Raw genomic sequence first — 17,193 nt, 5'->3', positions numbered from 1 at the left:
TAGAGCTAGTTCTTTTTGTGTTGTCTTTTGTATTTCTCCATCACAGGACAAAGAATGAAAAAGTTTATGGAGCAGAGATTGGTGAGGTCATAGAGGACATTGAGACATCAAGGAAGGTCTCCCCACTTTTGGATAGAGTGAGATTATGTTAATAAGGGAGGAAGGTGTGGATCACAAATCTTGATAAAAAATTGTATGGAGTTCATGTATTAATAAATCAAGTTCTTTTTTGTCTTGTCTAGATTAATTTGTTTAAATGTCTCTCCACTGATTTCATTTTTTTTTTTTTTTTTTTGTGGTATTTGAGTGTTTAATTGAGGAAATTAATGCAAATCTCTCTTTTTTCGAGAGAGACATTAACAATGTTTTGAAAAATTTAAGTTTAACATTTATGTCCCTTTTTCCATATATATTTTTCCCCAAAATACATATTAGTTCAGTACTCTTGGTTCCAATCTGCGTTGAAGTCAATTTTTACAAAAAATATCGTTCAGTACTGAGAGTACCACATATCTTGATGCGTTTAATAAAAGTCAACACTAAGAGTACATAACAAAAATAAAGACATTAAGTATTAGTCCTCTTAGTATCGAGCATAGAAAAAGGACAATAGGTCGGTGCTGAGATGGTTCAACAATCCATTTCAGGGATAAATTTTGGATCTAATTCTTCATAGCTTATCCTTTCGACTACAATAATAGCATATCTAGAAAAAATAAAAATAAAAATAAAAATAAAGTTAAGCTTTAAAAATGACCCTTTTTTTGAACCATCCATTTTCATATTTTCAAAGATCACCATATCTGAATTACTTTTTTAGCTACCAGTCCTTAGACCTATGGCAGAACTGAGTTTGCTATAATTTAAAACCTAAAGGAGTCCTCAAACCCTTGAAAATAAGATACAAGTACGCAGACACATGAATCAGACACAGTCACTTGAAACACATAATAAGTGGACTATTCTAAATATCATAAATATATTTAAATGTGAGAGGTCAATGTTTCATGAAATTTAATGCATATTTTTAATTTTATAAAAACAATAGGAAAAAGTTTATATAAAGTTAGCAACCTTAAAATGTAGAATTAGGGTTCACCTCAAAATTCCATCATAAAAGGTTGTTTTTATGTTGGAAATCCTCTAATTGATCGTTACAACATCGAGATGTATGAATATGAAAAGAAAAAAAGATTTCGAGTCCTAAAAATAGTGTATCTTGCACACATTATCTGGACCATCCATTTTCAAGTGATCTACTTGATTCGAACCATTTTTAGAGTTTAAAATTTTATAATTAGAGATGAAAATAGATTTTCAAGCCATTCTAAGAATTTTTTACACCAAAATTATATTTATGATAAAATTTGGAAGCCTTAATTTGATTGCGACCTTATACAAGCAACACTCGTATGAAAAATCAATGGGCTATCAAGTTTGCTTATTGTCAACAAATTTCCACTCATTTGAGACCATTTCGACATGTGATAGGGACTTAAGAAAAAACTTCAAAGGGTCCCAATTTATTATCTCCAAATAAGATTTAATTTTGAGTTTTGAAAAACCGCGAAATCCCTGCCCATATCCAGTGTTCATATTATGAAATTTTATCAGGGTTTTGGGTTTTTTTCAAGCAATTTAATTAAGTACATGCATGTGTAGCATACGTGAACACACATGTATAAATACATTGAGCGAGACCATAGTACTTGCCTCTTTTATTTCTTGTTTTTTTTTATTTTTATTTACATGCACACTTTCAGGCTATTTTCTTTGTTTTTTTTATCTCTTATACAGAGAGGCTCTCTTGTTATCACTCTCATTCTTATAGTTATATTTTTTCGTCTTTCTTTCACTCGGAGAAAGCAGCAACATTTCTTGATGAAGAGAGGGGTAAAGAACCAACTTTGTTTTGTATTCTTTATTCTTATTTTTATTTCTAAAGGTTTTGTTTAGTAGGTTTTAATGTTCATTACTTTTGTAATGTTTTAAAACCCGATGATTCCCAATCTAGATCGCCGATGTGGATGGGAATCATTCTGAACCGAACTGGTTTTAGGATTTGTGGCCCCCAAAGTAGTTCCCCCCCTAAAACATCTTTTTTTATATTTTATTATTTTTATATTTTTAAAGTTATCTAATATTTTCTTTGATCCCTTAAACCCCCTATTTTAGTTTTAACTTTATTTTATTTGTTTTTTAATATTTTCTAGATCATTGATCTAGACTGATCAAAATCGCTGATTTAGCTATTTGACAATCCATCCCATTGATCCGGATTTTGAAACACTGCTACAAAATATGGGCTGTGAAAAATTCTACGCCATTAAATTATTGCTATGGTGTTTGCCCATGATTGACAATATAGCAAAACTTGTCAAAAGCAACGTACGACTAGTTTGGAAATATTTTCTTATTTTGTTATTTATTTCGAGATCTTCCTTTTCATTAGCTTTGCTTATTTCTTGACGATTTTGTTTTATTTTTTCAGATCTTTTAATTCATTAACCTGGATTATTTTTAAGTTGTTTTTATTTGCTGGTGTACATATTATGCTCCCACGGGAGCATATTGTACATCTACTCCTTCAATCAAAACACATATATGGCAGATTTATTATTTTATTTTATTTTATTTTTATTTTTATGTTTTTTCATTTTAAATACTTGGGTACCATCTAAGAATTACTATATGATTATTGAAAAAAAAAAATTTAATTTATGGGTTTTCTAATTCTCAGATCTCATCGTCCAAAAAATTGGACAGATATTGTTCAACTTTGAGACATTTTTCTCAAGTGCATAAAAAGTGTGACTTGGGAAATATTTATATTGGTAAAATTAATGTATTCATGCTTCTTTGTGTTTAAATAGTAAGTTTTCTGCATTGGCTTTAGGAGATTTTTCATTGCTTCCCTTACTTAATGCATCTTTATCTAAACATTTTTCTAGATCTTTTTGCTTCTGTGGGCCCATTTTATTTCTCTGTTTTAAATGTGTCTGTTCACACACACACATATTTGCAGAATTTGATTTGTATACTGTTAAATCCTAAATGTTTGCATGTTTGTGAAAGGGATTATATCCACTTCGGCTTTTACAAAGTAAGTAATGATGGAAAATAATGGATGCTTTATCTGCACCATGTATCAGGCTTACAAATGGCTGATTTCATCGCAAATGTGAGATATTTTAAGCTTATCATATTGATATTCTCTATGTAACCACATTTTTGGCACTTCCATAAAATTTTCGATGCTATTTTATTGAAAATATCTAATAGTTTTCTTCTTTGTGTGTATTTAGATTCTTTAAAATTCAATGCCGGATTCGCGAAATCCACAATCTCAATCGTAGTATTACTTGAAATGATGAATTTTCATACCACTAATCCCTGTGCACAACCCTTAGACTATGGAGATAATTGATCCCACTTTCTATATCGAGGGCATGTCAGACTGGTGCCTTATTGTGCCTCTTCATCGTGGCCTGCCTGAGTCGACTTCCATTTCCATCTTCTGCACTGATACAACAATCATAGGCTTTCCACATACTCCAATCAATCTAAACACAATTGGGTTCTTAAGGGTGACAAGCATTATAAGCTCTTGAGCAAAATCATGATTCTTCACTAATTCCTACTTCTCGGTGTTTTTCTAGCCTCTCTAGTATCTTAATTGCTACCTCCTCTGCATTTAACTGGTCTTATACAGTTGATCAAAAGGTCCTTAGGCATAGGCCATTGCCTATCTTAGTTCGATAATCCACTTCTTGCAGGGTAACTATTGTTGATTAGGGCATCCCCTAGGGTATCATTAAGGAAGAATTCTCCAAATTTCTAGTTTTTATGACTCTGAGGATAGCCATTAGTTTCTTTTACTAGGTCTAGATGCATAAAAACTGGGGTATCAATAATGTGTCACAATTTATCTCCCATGAAGATCGCTAATGCAATTTATCGATAATTAACTATAAGAACATGTTCTTCACATCCAAAGATCCCAATTTTTAGACATTCACATATAGTGGTTGGGCAACTACGTTGTGATCCAAACCACAATCCACCCAAAGAGGCCCTTAAGTCCATATTTACTTCTTTTGCTCTTTGATAAGTAATGACTTCTCACTTACTCTGAGTTAAACAATCTTCTTCTCAGTCTTGTCACCTTTTTTTTTTCACTTTTAGATTTACTTTGTATTCATTTTTTGCTGCCTTGAATTCCATTGTGCCCTTCACAGTGCAGGGCATCATTAGTTTTCTCAATATACAACAATACACACACACATATTGTTGTGGTGTGTGCATAGACTGAAGGCTATTTGTGTGTGTGTTTATGGTGCAAGAAGATGGTCCAACACAAGCCCTACGATAAGAAGGTGGGCATCTACAGCTTTAGGATTGTTCTATGAGATAACTGGGATGCTCCACTTTGAGAACATCTCTATACGGTGAGCCATGTTTGCTGTGGTGGGTACGCCCGGCAGTACCCTGATTCTGCCTGCCATGTCTGTCACAGATAAGGACCTGCTGTCGGAACCCGGACACCATCCTGCCCCACTCCTATGTGCTTTGGAAGGTTTAGGATGCTCAGGATGAGATCCTCACCGACGTGAGGAGAGCTCGCTATCAGAGCTGCATCACTCAACCATCAACAGTTGACTGATTCTGTCTCTGTTACATACACACACATATTTATAAGCTCTCAGGAGCTTGATATCATGGCATTGGGCATCTTCATTGATCATTTTGTTTTGATTTCTTATAGACAGTCTCTCTCTCTCTCTCTCTCTCTCACTCAATCAGCATGTAAATGAAGGTTGAGCAGAGCTAGTTCTTTTGGTGCTGTCTTTTGTATTTCTCCATCACAGGGCAAAGAATGAAAAAGTTTATGGAGCAAAGATTGGTGAGGTCATGGAGGATATTGAGACATCAAGGAAGGTCTCTTTTGGATAGAGTGAGAATATGTTAATAAGGGAGGAACGTGAAGATCACATATCTTGGTAAAAAATTATATGGAGTTCATATATTTATAAAGAGTGCGGTTTGAATAGGGACGAGGCTCTAAATAATCAAATTAGAGCCCACTTTCAATTAGTGTGGAGAAAAATGGTTTCAATATTGGAAATATTTGTGATTGTCTTATAATATATTATTAACTTTAATTATAAATTTAAATCTTAAAAAAATATTGTAGATCGAGCTGATCTATAAAAACTTAAAAAACTTGAAAATTGACCATCAAAAAATGCATTTCAAGATGTGCAATATTTTCAAAACTTGAAATCCATCTTTTTCTCATGTCCATGCATCTTGATGTCGAGAAGATCAAGTTGAGAATATTTGAACATCAAAACAACCTCTTCTAGTGAAATTTTTTAGGTGGACTCTAATTTGTTTGTTTAGAGCCTCGGCTGTATATAAACTTTTTCCATTTATAAATCAAAGTCCTTTTTGTTTTGTCGACATTAATCTGTTTACATGTCTCTTCACCAGTTTCACATCTATGTTTTCCCAAAATACCTATTACTTCGATATTCTTAGTTCCGAGTCATGTTGAAGTTAGTTTTTACAAAAAATATTGTTCAGTAAGAGTACCATATATAATAAAATTCGATACGAAGAGTACATAACCAAAGTAAATACAAAAGTGTTATGTTCTCCATAAAGTTAAACTTTAAAACTGACCCTTTTTTTGGACCATCCATTTCAAATTTTCAAAGATCACCATGTCTGAGTTAGTTTTTAGCTACCCCTCCTTAGATATGGCAGAAGTGAGTATTCTATAATTTAAAACCTAAAGTCCTCAAACCCTCTAAAACAACATACAAGAACCAACACTGATACATGAATTAGACAAACAATCACTTGAATCATACACATGCACATAAACCATTGGATTAATTGACTTGGAGGTTTTCCATATTTCTTCTATTGTATAAAACTTTTATACTTCCCCGTATCCAACCATCCATTCGGAATGGACTGCTGAGATGGCCCAAATCATTTTTTAAAATATTTTGACATCAAATTTTGGGCATCTACTCCTCTCTTAAAGTCACACCCGTTAAAAATATAAAACAAGTATTTCTAATAAAATAAATAACTGAAATGCCTATGAAAGTTTTAGAGGTATTTTGGTTATCGTATTTTATAGATATTATTATTTTAATATTTATTTTTGTTGCGCTCCATTGAGATAATGGCACGTACCAAATTTCATATTCATATAAGTTGTAGCAAAAAATAAAATAAAATAAAATACTCTGAGACATCGAATCTTAAATCAAACGATCAGTGGCTGACTTGATCTAAATTGGACAACTGGATAAATAGGAAAATATATATTAGAGGAAATATAAAAACCTTTTCCCTTAAAGATCAATTACCAAGCTCTCACATATCTCTAAAATTATTCAAAAGCTTTATTTCACCCCACACTAAAAACTTCAAATACCAACTTTACCCTTACAATGACAGCTTTCAACTAAACCCTGAATTTGCACCCAAATATTCTAAAAAACATAATCAACCATGCTTTTGACCTCCTCACTTAACTTGGTCCCCTCAATTGAAGAAGCAGGGGTAAAATAGTCCAATAACTGCCACTTCTTTCGCTTAGCCAACCTGGCATAGTTAACATAGTCCCTAGGACTATGAGATGCAATTCCTGGTATAAGGAACCCAAACGCTCTAAAGACTGTGGATGCAATGCCTTCTTTGTAGTCCTCGCCTTCAAAGTGCCATAGTACAAAGCTCCAAAAGAAATCCAGCCATGCATTGAAATAGTGAGACACCAAGTATTTCAAGGAAAAGTAGTTTGCATTGGGCATTTTATCCATTATCTGCTCCACACAAACAAAAACGGGTTGTTAATGAGATATAGAGACAAAACATTCTTATTTTCCTGTTCTACTCAGTATGGGTGGCAATGGACCAGGACCCAACCCGGGACCCATGGGGTAGACCCAATCTGGGTTTGGGTATTTGTCAAAAAATTGGACCTGGTAGATTGGATCTGGATTCAAATCTTAGACCCGAATACTATTTGGGTCTTGATTCGATAATATTTTTTGGATTCAAATATATAAAATATATTTAAATATAATTAAACACATGGATATTTTAATTTTGAGTGCGGTTTGTATAGAGCCTAGGCTCTAAACAATCAAATTAGAGCCTACCATCAAATAGTATCGAAAAATGTGGTTTCAATATTGGAACTCTTTGTGATAGCCTTAAAATATATTTTTATATTTATTTATACAATTTAAAGCTTCAAAAATAGTGTATATTGACAGATCTATGAAAACTTGAAAACCTTGAAAATTGACAGTCAAAAAATGCATTACAAAATACACTATTTTTAAAACTTGAACCTATTTTTTTTTCGTGTCCATGCTTGATGTCGAGAAGATCAATTTGAAGATATTTGAACATCAAAACAATTTCTTCTAGTGAAATTCTTGAGATAGGCTCAAATTAGATTGTTTAGAGCTTCTGCTCTATATAAACTTTTCCCTTTAATTTTTGGGTTGGGTCCGGATCTGAGTCCATTATCATTTTTTCGGGTCCAGAGCTGTTAGTCTCAATAAAAAATCAACAAACAAATAAATAAAATTGATAAACAACTTACTTGAATCTATCCTTAAATCACAACGAAAGACTTAAGATTTCATATCAAAACCCATAAACCAAGCCATCTGGTGACAGGCTACCTTGAGAATCTTCTCTGGTGAATCACATTCACCGTGGATGTCTCATTTTCATCATTCTCTTTTCTTATCTTTACTTGAGAGTTAATCTCTCTTTATAGAAAATCATTTAGTTTGTAACTCTCACATTCATGGTCTATAGGAGTTGAGATACAAGTATAACTCTTACCTTAATTCCCTTAAGTGCAGCTACTTAGGATTAACAAGTTGTCACCAAACTATTAATTCTATACAATGTGTTAAATCTGCCATTAGTGCAATAATGACTCACATAATAGGATGTCATCCAAACATTCCTACCGTTTGATAAAAGATATTTAAAAATTAAATAATTTTGTACATTTATAATATAGAAAAACAATTCTTACAAAAAATCTAAACACATCATTGAGTTTTCCGTCCAATGATATTGGGTTTTTACTCCAGTACAACATCTTATAAAGGCTCCAAAATGGATCTTAGTATATGGCATTGCTTCATGTCAACCGTATGGATTTCATATATACTATACAATATAGCTTTTGTACTATTATTGAAAAATAAACTCCCGGAATAAAAGAGTTTGATAAACCACATTTCCAACAAGATCTGGATCTGGGTCCCATATCAATTTTTCGGCCGTGGGTCCGGGTCCGGGTTTGGCCGGACCAGACCGATTCCCTCCCCTACTTCTAAGTGACAGTAATTTTACTTGTTTTATTAATTAAAATAGGGGTTTTAAGAATCACCAATCCAGTTCACAAATTGCCCATCTGGATCACTATAAGAGGTTAATAGGGCTGATTCGCCTTAATCGAATCAATAATCGACCTGATTCTGTCTAGTTTAAGATATTAGTCCCCGTCTTTCCTGCGTTTGTTTGATGATTTAAATAATCACAAAGATGGATCTCTCTCTCTCTCTCTCTTTCTCTCTCTGTATGCAGATAAATACAGAGGAAGATAGAAATAGAATCAAAATCTTGTGAATTGCATAAATTTTAGTACCCTCCCTCTCTCACTCCCTCCAAAATGAGAGAAAAATAGAAAAAAACATGCCCTCTCTCACTCACTCCAAGATTTGGATCCGGAGCCGACCCATTGGGTCCAATTTCTGGACCCATACCCAGACTTCGATCGGATCTACCTCTCGGGTGCCAGGTCGGCTCCGGGTTCCATTCCCATCCATACTCGAAAAAGAAAAAAAAAAATAAAAATAAAATAAAAAATAAAATAAGGGAAAGACAAGAAAAAGATAAAGAAACCTACTTTTCCGTTGTACCAATTCCTGTAATATAGGCACTCTCCTGAGTGTTGGAAGTTGGAGATGAGTTCACTAAATGGCACCCTTGGGACCAAATCATACCTATAAACAACCCTATAATACCTCTTTGTTGGCTCATTCAGCTTCTTGTCCATGAACTCACTCAAATCTTCATCCCCAACTCTTGGTTGCCCAAAAGTGAAAACACCCAAACATCTCTCCATGATTTCATCCTCCTTATGCAATAGCAATATTGTGGTCATGAGCACTGCAAGTGCACCACCCAAACTGTGCCCTGTGACCACAAACTTTGCTTTAGGGTTCTCTTTAAGAAGCGTCCTAAGCTTCTCTCTAATGGTGTAATAGGCAAAAGGGTTCAGTGCTTTATCTATTCTCTCATCATCTATGGGCAATCCTTTCACGTAATCGTTTTCGTCGGTGAGACCCAGGCCCTTCAGGAAGCCGACATGGGCGCGGCCCAGTGAACCGAGCTGTATATAGGAGAGGTCCAAATCTGTGTCCCAATCCTTAGCACTGAAAGCCTCAGTCCCTCTAAAGGCCACAACAATGGCCTCTATGTCTTTTGCCTTGTCACAAAACATGAAGGCCTGGGTGTTCTTTTCCTTCTGAAAAGCTGCAAAATAAGATGGAGTTAGAAGTGTTTCAAAAGTCGACTCGACTCGAGCTAGGACTTGCCTAAGCCTCGAGGAACCAGTGTGACTCGGACCAAGTCCGAATCACATCGCAGGAGATTTAACAAAGGAAATGAGAGAGAAAAAGCTGGTGAATCGAGAGATTCTCGGGTTTTGGCTCCCAATCGGGTCCAACTCAGTTGATTCTTGAGTTAGAACGACAGCTTTTAATCACGTCAAGTTGTGTCTTTCATTTGTTATCTACCTTCTTTGTGTTTTAACGTACGGGTAAAACATTCCGGTCTCGATTTTTTTTTTTCCAAATTACCCCTCTTCTTTGGTAAATCAAACACGAGCTAAGTAAGTTTTTTGCATTTAAACGAAAAGCAGATGTCCGGTGTTCAAATTTTTTGCATTTAAACGAAAAGCAGATGTCCGGTGTTCAAATTACGAGACAACTCTTTTAAGGGTTTTTTTTTTTTTTTTTTAAATAAAAGAATTTTTTCCGACACATCCCTTATGCTTGCAACATTCTCTCTCTTCAATATATTGTCCCCCTAACTCAGGAACCCCTCGCTTGCAGAATGGGGAATCTCTTGTTGTTCATTATTTAAGTCCCCTGCGTTCTCTCTCTCTAGGGTCTAGATTTTGCTCCAATTTATTTGTTGTGGTCAATTGGGGGTTGGATACTAGAGGATATAAATATTCTAAAATATATTAAAATATTTATATGTTATTAATATTTATATTTATAAAAATATAAATATTATATACATAATATCTTATATTATACTATATATTACATATAATATATAAATATCTTCTATTATATTTTAATAATTATTATATTATATGCTATATATGATATAAATATACATTAATAAAATATATTTTATAGATTTTATTATGTTATATATTTATATTTATATTGTTAATATGCATATGTTATCAAACACAATACCTAGGACTTTTTTAACATACGAGTAGGTTATCAAACACAGTACTCATAACTTATTTAAACCTTCCAGAACCTAACATTTAACTTTCCAAAAGATTTAAAAACATTCAACTTTCCATAATATATCTTTCAAAAAAACAAACGCGCCCCTAGAGTGAGAAGGAAAAACCTTGTTGGCTTTTGATTTTTCCATAGTTCTTTTTTATCATTTGGAAGATAATATTCTTGCTTTCTGGTTTTACCTTATAGAGAGAGGAAGGAGAGAGAAAAGCAAAGGTTTCGAAAGATGGTTAATGTGCCCGCCGAACGTTCTTTATGAAACCACCTTGAAACCCTAAACCTAATCCTCTGAATTATCCGTTGGTATCTAACCCCCAATTGACCACAACAAATAACTTGCAGCAAAATCTAAACCCTAGAGAGAGAAAGAACGAAGGGGACTTAAGAGCGAGAAGGAAGAGATTTCCCGGTATGCAAGCGAGGGGTTCCTGAGTTAGAGAGAGAAAATATCAAAGAGAGAGTGGGAGAGAGGGTTGCAGGCAGAAAGGAGATCTCGGAAGAAATTCCTGGAATAAAAAAAAAAAAAACTTAAAATGTTGTCCAACTACTTTTCGTTTAAACATAAAAAACCCACTTATCCGGTATTTGGTTCCCCGTAAATTCTCTAATAGTTAATAACTTAAAAAATTTCTCTCTTTCAATTAAAAAAAAAAAACATCAATTAATTAACAATGTCACGTCTCTACACTATTTTTATTTTTAATTTTTTTTATAAACGATTTTGACACCAAATTTTGAACGTCCAATCCTCTGTTAAACTCGCACTAGCTAAAAATATTAAAAAAATATTTTCAATAAAATAAAATAACCAAAATACGTATGAAATTTTCAAGATGTATTTTGGCCATTATATGTTATCAAAAAATTATTTTTAATATTTTTTATAGGTGCGCCCCAATGACAAGATGGCACGTACCAAATTTTACATTCATACAAATTTTTTAAAAAAAAACTAAAAATAAAATACTTTGAGACATCGGATCTAAGATCCAACAGTGAGTGGATCTCTTGATCAAAATTGGACGGCTGGATGGTAGGGGAAGCATAGATCTTCTATGCTGTAGGGAAAGTATATAAACTTTTCCCATCTATGCTTTATACCCATATTTTCATAGTGCCGGTTCGGAATGAAACACTGACGAACCGGCACTATGAAATCAATGTATCGGACCGGTCCAACATATTTTTTGTTTCGAATCATACTCATTTTTCGGTCTGGTTGCCAGAGCGGCACTATTAAATCAATGTGCCAGACCGGTACGATACATTTTTTTGCCTCCGTCTGGCACATTTATTTTGCCGGACCAATACGGATTCATTTTTTAGCCCGCCACAAACAAAAAAAAAAAAAAAAAGAGAGAAAGAAAAACGGGTGTTGTAACATAGGTCACATGGGGTCGTTGGGGTTAGTTGCAAACGAAAACATTTTTGATGGTTTTTTAATTTTTTTAAAGTTGTTGGGGAAGGATGTTGAAAAGCTGAGCCAAACGGGGTTTTAGTAATTTTTCCTATTATAAATGAGGACAAAACTTATGGAAAGACTTTTTTCATATATATATATATATATATATATATTGGGTGCAGTTGGCTTATAGATGCATCCGTAGCTGTATAGGTAAGGTGCAAATTCAAATTTTATCATAGTATGTAATTTTGACGTAAAATTTGCTTAGAATTATTTCAAAATCTATTTTTATATCTAAGTATAAAATTTATTTCTGTGATTTAAAATCTTTTTATTTTTCATGGTTATACATATTGATGTCGAGATGATCCATCAAAAGGTTTTTCAACATTAAAACTATCTTTTTCGATGGATTTTTGAGGTGCATCCGTAGTTCTACATTATAAGATTGCATCCTTATAAAAACCTTTACCATATATTTTATTGTGTCGTGAAGAGAGAAAAGAATGTCATCTCTATCTCTTTCTTACCATTCCAGAAGTCAAAAGCCCCGACCAGGTGCATCTGCATTCCACAAAAAACACTATTAACTGATACTGAGAGAGACACCCTTTTTTTTTGCGTTTCTTTTTTTAGGTAATTCACTAGGGAGGACACGCATCTACCCATTTTTTTTAAATAGTTTATGTGGAATGATAGTGAGAGAGACACCCTTTTTTTTTCGTTTCTTTTTCTATGTAATTCACTAGGGAGGACACGCATCTACCCATTTTTTTTAAATATTTTATGAGAAAAAGTTTATGTAGAGCCGAGGCTCTAATCAAATTTGAGCCTACCTCAAAAATATCACTAGAAGAGGTTGTTTTGATGCCTAGAATATCTTCAAATTGATCATCAAGATGCATGGACATGAGAAAAAAAATGGAACGCAAGTTTTGGAAATTGTGTATTTTGTGACGCATTTTTAGACAGTTAATTTTCAAGATTTTCAAGTTTGCATAGATATGGCGATCTATACTATTTTTAAAGCTTTAAAGTTTATAAATAAATATGAAAATATATTTTAAGGCTATCAATAAGATTTCCAATATTGAAACCACATTTCTCGATACTATTTGAAGGTAGGCTCTAATTCGATCGTTTAGGCTCTATACAAACCGCACCCTTTAGCTTTTTGAAGGTGCTAATAGAGTGGTGTAAGTTAGAATGAAAACAATAATGTGGTGACCTAGGACTACCACCATGACTCAACTCCTTTCCAAAATGAGGATCTGGGTCCAAATAGTAATTTAGATTGAATCTGAGTACAAGTAGATCTGATTAGGATCCAACCCAGTTATTAAAATATTATATATATATATATATATATATATATATATATAATAGTATTTTTTATTATATATTATTTTATAAATATAAATACTTCTTAGATTTGATTGGGTTCGGATCAGTGTTAGCAAAATCGAACCGGAACGGTTAACACGACATGGGTCGGGAAGCGATTTAACCGGCCTAACCGGTAAACCGGCCGATTCAACCGCTCTAACCGGGCAAGTCCCGTAAGATAAAAAAAAGTGTTAAAAAATAAAAAAAATACAAAAAAAAAAATCTATTAAAATATGAAAAGCATATAAAGAATATTATTAAAACAAAACACACTCAAATGAAGTTGAAAATTAATGAAAAAAATGGATTTTAACGAATCGATTTGTACTTAGGGGTATTTTTAAAATTTTATGAAAAAGATGGGAAAATCTAAAAGTATCATTGACCAAAAAAAATTTTATTCTTTACCATAATGTAAAGAATATTAAAATAGTGTTTAAAAAATCGATTTGACCAACTCTTTTTTTTAAAAAAAAATGAAGAAAAACTTAAGTTATATATAATATAGGCCCTTCTTTTTGTCAACCAATTAATAAATGGTGTATTGGTTAGTGGGTCTAATAAAAAAAAAGACTTGTTTTAAGTTTAAAGAATATTAAAATAGTGTTTAAAAAATCGATTTGACCAACTCTTTTTTTTAAAAAAAAATGAAGAAAAACTTAAGTTATATATAATATAGGCCCTTCTTTTTGTCAACCAATTAATAAATGGTGTATTGGTTAGTGGGTCTAATAAAAAAAAAGACTTGTTTTAAGTTTAATTTATGTAGGCAGTAAATTTTTTGAATCAATGACAAAAGATTAGTTTCAAGTTGGATTCCCGTGGGCAGTAAATTTTTTTGAATCAACAACAAAATACTTGTTTCAAGTTCAACTCCTGTGGGCAGTAAATTTTTTGAGTCAACAACGAAATGAATTCGAAATTTTTTTGAATCAACTACGAAATGATTTTGAATTCAAAAAGATTTGTTTCAAGTTCACATGCAATTTAACCGTCAACGCTAACATTCTAACATATCTGCTATAAATTTGAAGTAGTATTGTATCTAAAGCTCAAAATATCGGTTGGTCATCAAAACTGCCGAAAACCGGAACCGACAGTTCCGATCTAACCGGGCGATTACTAGTTAGATCGATCGGTTTTACGAACACTAGTCCGGATTCAGATCCAAATCCTATATACGGATATATGACGTTCGTATTCTTGTCTAATGCAAAATCTATTTTTTGGGAGAGAGAGAGAGAGAGAGAGGTGGGGTGATGCAATAGCTATCTTTGTAGAGAGAGAGAGAGAGAGATGGAGAAACGAGTGTTACGTTCCACACGTTGATGACGACTCGTTGGATGTAGTTTTTGTTTTCGTAGGCGACCTTTGAAGCCTTCATGCAAAGATCCACGAGACGTCTCTCGCTGAAAATGGCATCGTTTCCTTCAAGGGAAGGGAGGGGAGAGTAGAGAGAGTCTTTGTACAATTCCTCCCTTCCGTCAACAAGAGAAATGATCGACCGATAATCACCCGATTCAGGAACCGGCAATACTGTCTTTCCTACAGTATCACACACAGTTCAGTTTAGAGACAGAGAGAGAGAGAGAGACATTTTGTGATAAAAAGTGTTTATTTAGGTATGCTGTCTTTAGAGAGAGAGAATGAATAAAGAGTAATTCACATACGGGTAACAAATGAAATGGGTGGGTTAATTTTGAGCGAAAATTATAAAGAAAGTAGGTCAACTTGTTTGTTTTTTTTTTTCTCTAAAATTGTCTCTTGGTTTGAAGGTGGACCACTTTTTATTTTTAATTTTTTTTGTTAACAGGGCTCGGTTCCAGAACTGTGTGGGGATGGAGATCTCCGATTTCTCTAGAAATGAGCTCTGAGCCTGAATCAATTCACTGCTTTAGATCTGAGCTCTAACCCTTAGTTCTCAAGCAGTCTGAGGTCCCTAATCATGGACAATTCTTTGTTTGTTTTTTGCTGAAAAAAAGAGCGGTCTGGCGACTACTCTAGAGTTGAGCTCTGAGCCCTAAAGCTCTAAATCGGTATAAAGTCCCCATTCTCGAACCGCTCTATGTTCCCGATTTTTTGACGAAAAGAGCGGTCGGAGGATTGGGACCTCGACTGCTCGTTAGACAGAACCAGATGAGCCCTACTAATGAAAGAACTAAAAAACAAATAATTAAAAATAGGTCCAAAGATGGCATGCACGGAACCAAGAGAAAAAAAAAATAAAGGTTGACAAGACTTACAGTGTAATTTTTGTCCAAAACCCATATTTTTCTATTTTTTGGTCCTTACATAAATTACTCGTGAATAAATGAATTTGTGAGAAGAACAGAGTGTTTGTTAAGTGCGTACTGTGGTTCCAGCAATATGAGAGAGAAAGAGAGAAGAGAAAGCGCGTGTATTATGTGTGTGAGAGAGTATCCGTGTTTTTGTGTGTGACCGTGATTATATAAGAGAGAGAGAGAGAGAGAGAGAGAGAGAGAGAATTTGTGAGAAAAAGAGTGCTTATCCATGTCTACTGTATTTCCTGCAATATGATAGAGAGAGAGAGAGAGAGTGCAGTGTCTATTAGAAAGAGAAAGCATGTGTACTACCTGTGTGAAATAGTATATGTGTGCAATTATTGTATAAGAGAGTGTGTGTGTGATCTGTGTGCGCGCATGTGTGTGTAGTTTTTGTAGGGAGATCATTTTTGTGTGTGCCTGGGTGTGTACTCGAGAGAAAGAGAGACTGTGTGTGCACGCGCGCTTGTGAGTGTGTGTGCCTCTGTGTGTGTGCAGTTTGTGTAGGGAGATAGTTTTTGTGTGTGCGCGTGTGTGTGCTTGAGAGAGAGACTGTATGTGGATGTGAGAGACTGTATAGATGTGTGTGCGCGCTTGTGAGTGTGTGTAGTTTGTGTAGGGAGGTAGTTTTTGTGTGTGTGTACATGTGTGTGTGTGTTAGGGAGAGAGAGAGATTGTGTGCGCGGTTGTGCGTGTGTATGTGTGTGTGTGCGCACGTGCTTGTGGGAGTTTGTGCATGTTGTGGGCGTGTGAGAGAGAAAGGATAATCAATCTCAACCATACAAGCAAGTTTCATGACAAGGAGAAGACAATCCAAGAGAATAAATGGTTAAGAAGTGGTGATGAAACCTTCAATTATGTTTGTGATCAAGCCTAGGATACCACCATTAATGGACAAAAGATTAAGCCCATACTCAATGGCACCACCAAAGATCTTCAAGGGTTGACTGATAAAAGCAAGGATTTTTCTCAATATTAGAGCGAGAATAACTAAGAATGTATTGTCACCACTTTCATCTTTGAAGAGCCATTCATACTCAGGATCAACAAAGCTTAGGTTTGCATTAGATCTAGAGAAGAGGAGGAGGACTAGCTCCAAAAACCCTATTCTTTCTGGGTGATAAATGAGAGAAGGAATGGGCTTTGCAGCTGCCATTGATGAGAAAGAAAGCTGATTGATAAGAGAGAAAGCCAATGGGGATGCTGAATTCCTCCATTGAAGCTGCTTATATAGCCAAAATTGGTTTTTTTTAGATTTTTTTTTTTTTTAAAGAGACTCATTGACTTTTTACTTTTCTTCAAGAAAAGACTTATTAACTTTTACTTTTGATGTAGTGGGTCCCATTTAACCCTAATATACTCCATAAGAAACAAAAGAAAAGGACCATGTGATTAACGTTTTATTTGCATTTTACTGTCCTAATTCACCCTTTTTTTTTTGAGTTTGGGCAGTGATTTCATGCAATGATGGTATGAGAATATATAATTTTCAAAAAATCATGTAAGGGCTATTTGT

The 17,193-nt window shown here is 34.1% G+C and overlaps 1 protein-coding gene across 2 annotated transcripts; it reads right to left on the bottom strand.

Annotated features, from left to right (window-relative positions):
* Positions 1-6,400: 6,400 nt before the first annotated feature.
* LOC18427461 (triacylglycerol lipase OBL1) lies at positions 6,401-16,879 on the bottom strand. 2 transcript variants are annotated; one of them, XM_020663172.2, is made up of 5 exons: positions 16,527-16,879; positions 14,711-14,940; positions 12,540-12,573; positions 8,960-9,588; positions 6,401-6,842 (listed from the first exon to the last, which is right to left on the bottom strand). In XM_020663172.2, exons 1-5 carry the CDS (start codon positions 16,831-16,833, stop codon positions 6,513-6,515), a joined length of 1,530 nt encoding a protein of 509 aa, XP_020518831.1. In that variant the 5' UTR covers positions 16,834-16,879; the 3' UTR covers positions 6,401-6,512. The 2 variants fall into 2 exon arrangements, with proteins under 2 accessions (XP_020518831.1, XP_088710740.1); XM_088854614.1 differs by having other exon boundaries at positions 14,720-14,940.
* Between the last annotated feature and the right edge of the window lie 314 nt (positions 16,880-17,193).

Source organism: Amborella trichopoda, chromosome 12 (assembly GCF_054954075.1).
Source record: "Amborella trichopoda isolate Santa Cruz 75 chromosome 12, AtrichopodaSantaCruz75HAP2 v2.0, whole genome shotgun sequence".
Classification (NCBI taxonomy): domain Eukaryota; kingdom Viridiplantae; phylum Streptophyta; class Magnoliopsida; order Amborellales; family Amborellaceae; genus Amborella; species Amborella trichopoda.
This window is presented reverse-complemented; position numbering and strand designations above follow the sequence as displayed.

Bases quoted from the DNA above. Each gene is read 5' to 3' on its own strand.
- LOC18427461 (XM_020663172.2), bottom strand. From the start codon at position 16,833: ATGGCAGCTGCAAAGCCCATTCCTTCTCTCATTTATCACCCAGAAAGA. The intron at 9,589-12,539 runs GTAAGAAAGAGA...CTTATTTTGCAG, and splicing joins GGCTTTTGACTTCTGGAATG to CTTTTCAGAAGGAAAAGAAC. The intron at 6,843-8,959 runs GTAGGTTTCTTT...TGTGTGGAGCAG, and splicing joins GGAATTGGTACAACGGAAAA to ATAATGGATAAAATGCCCAA.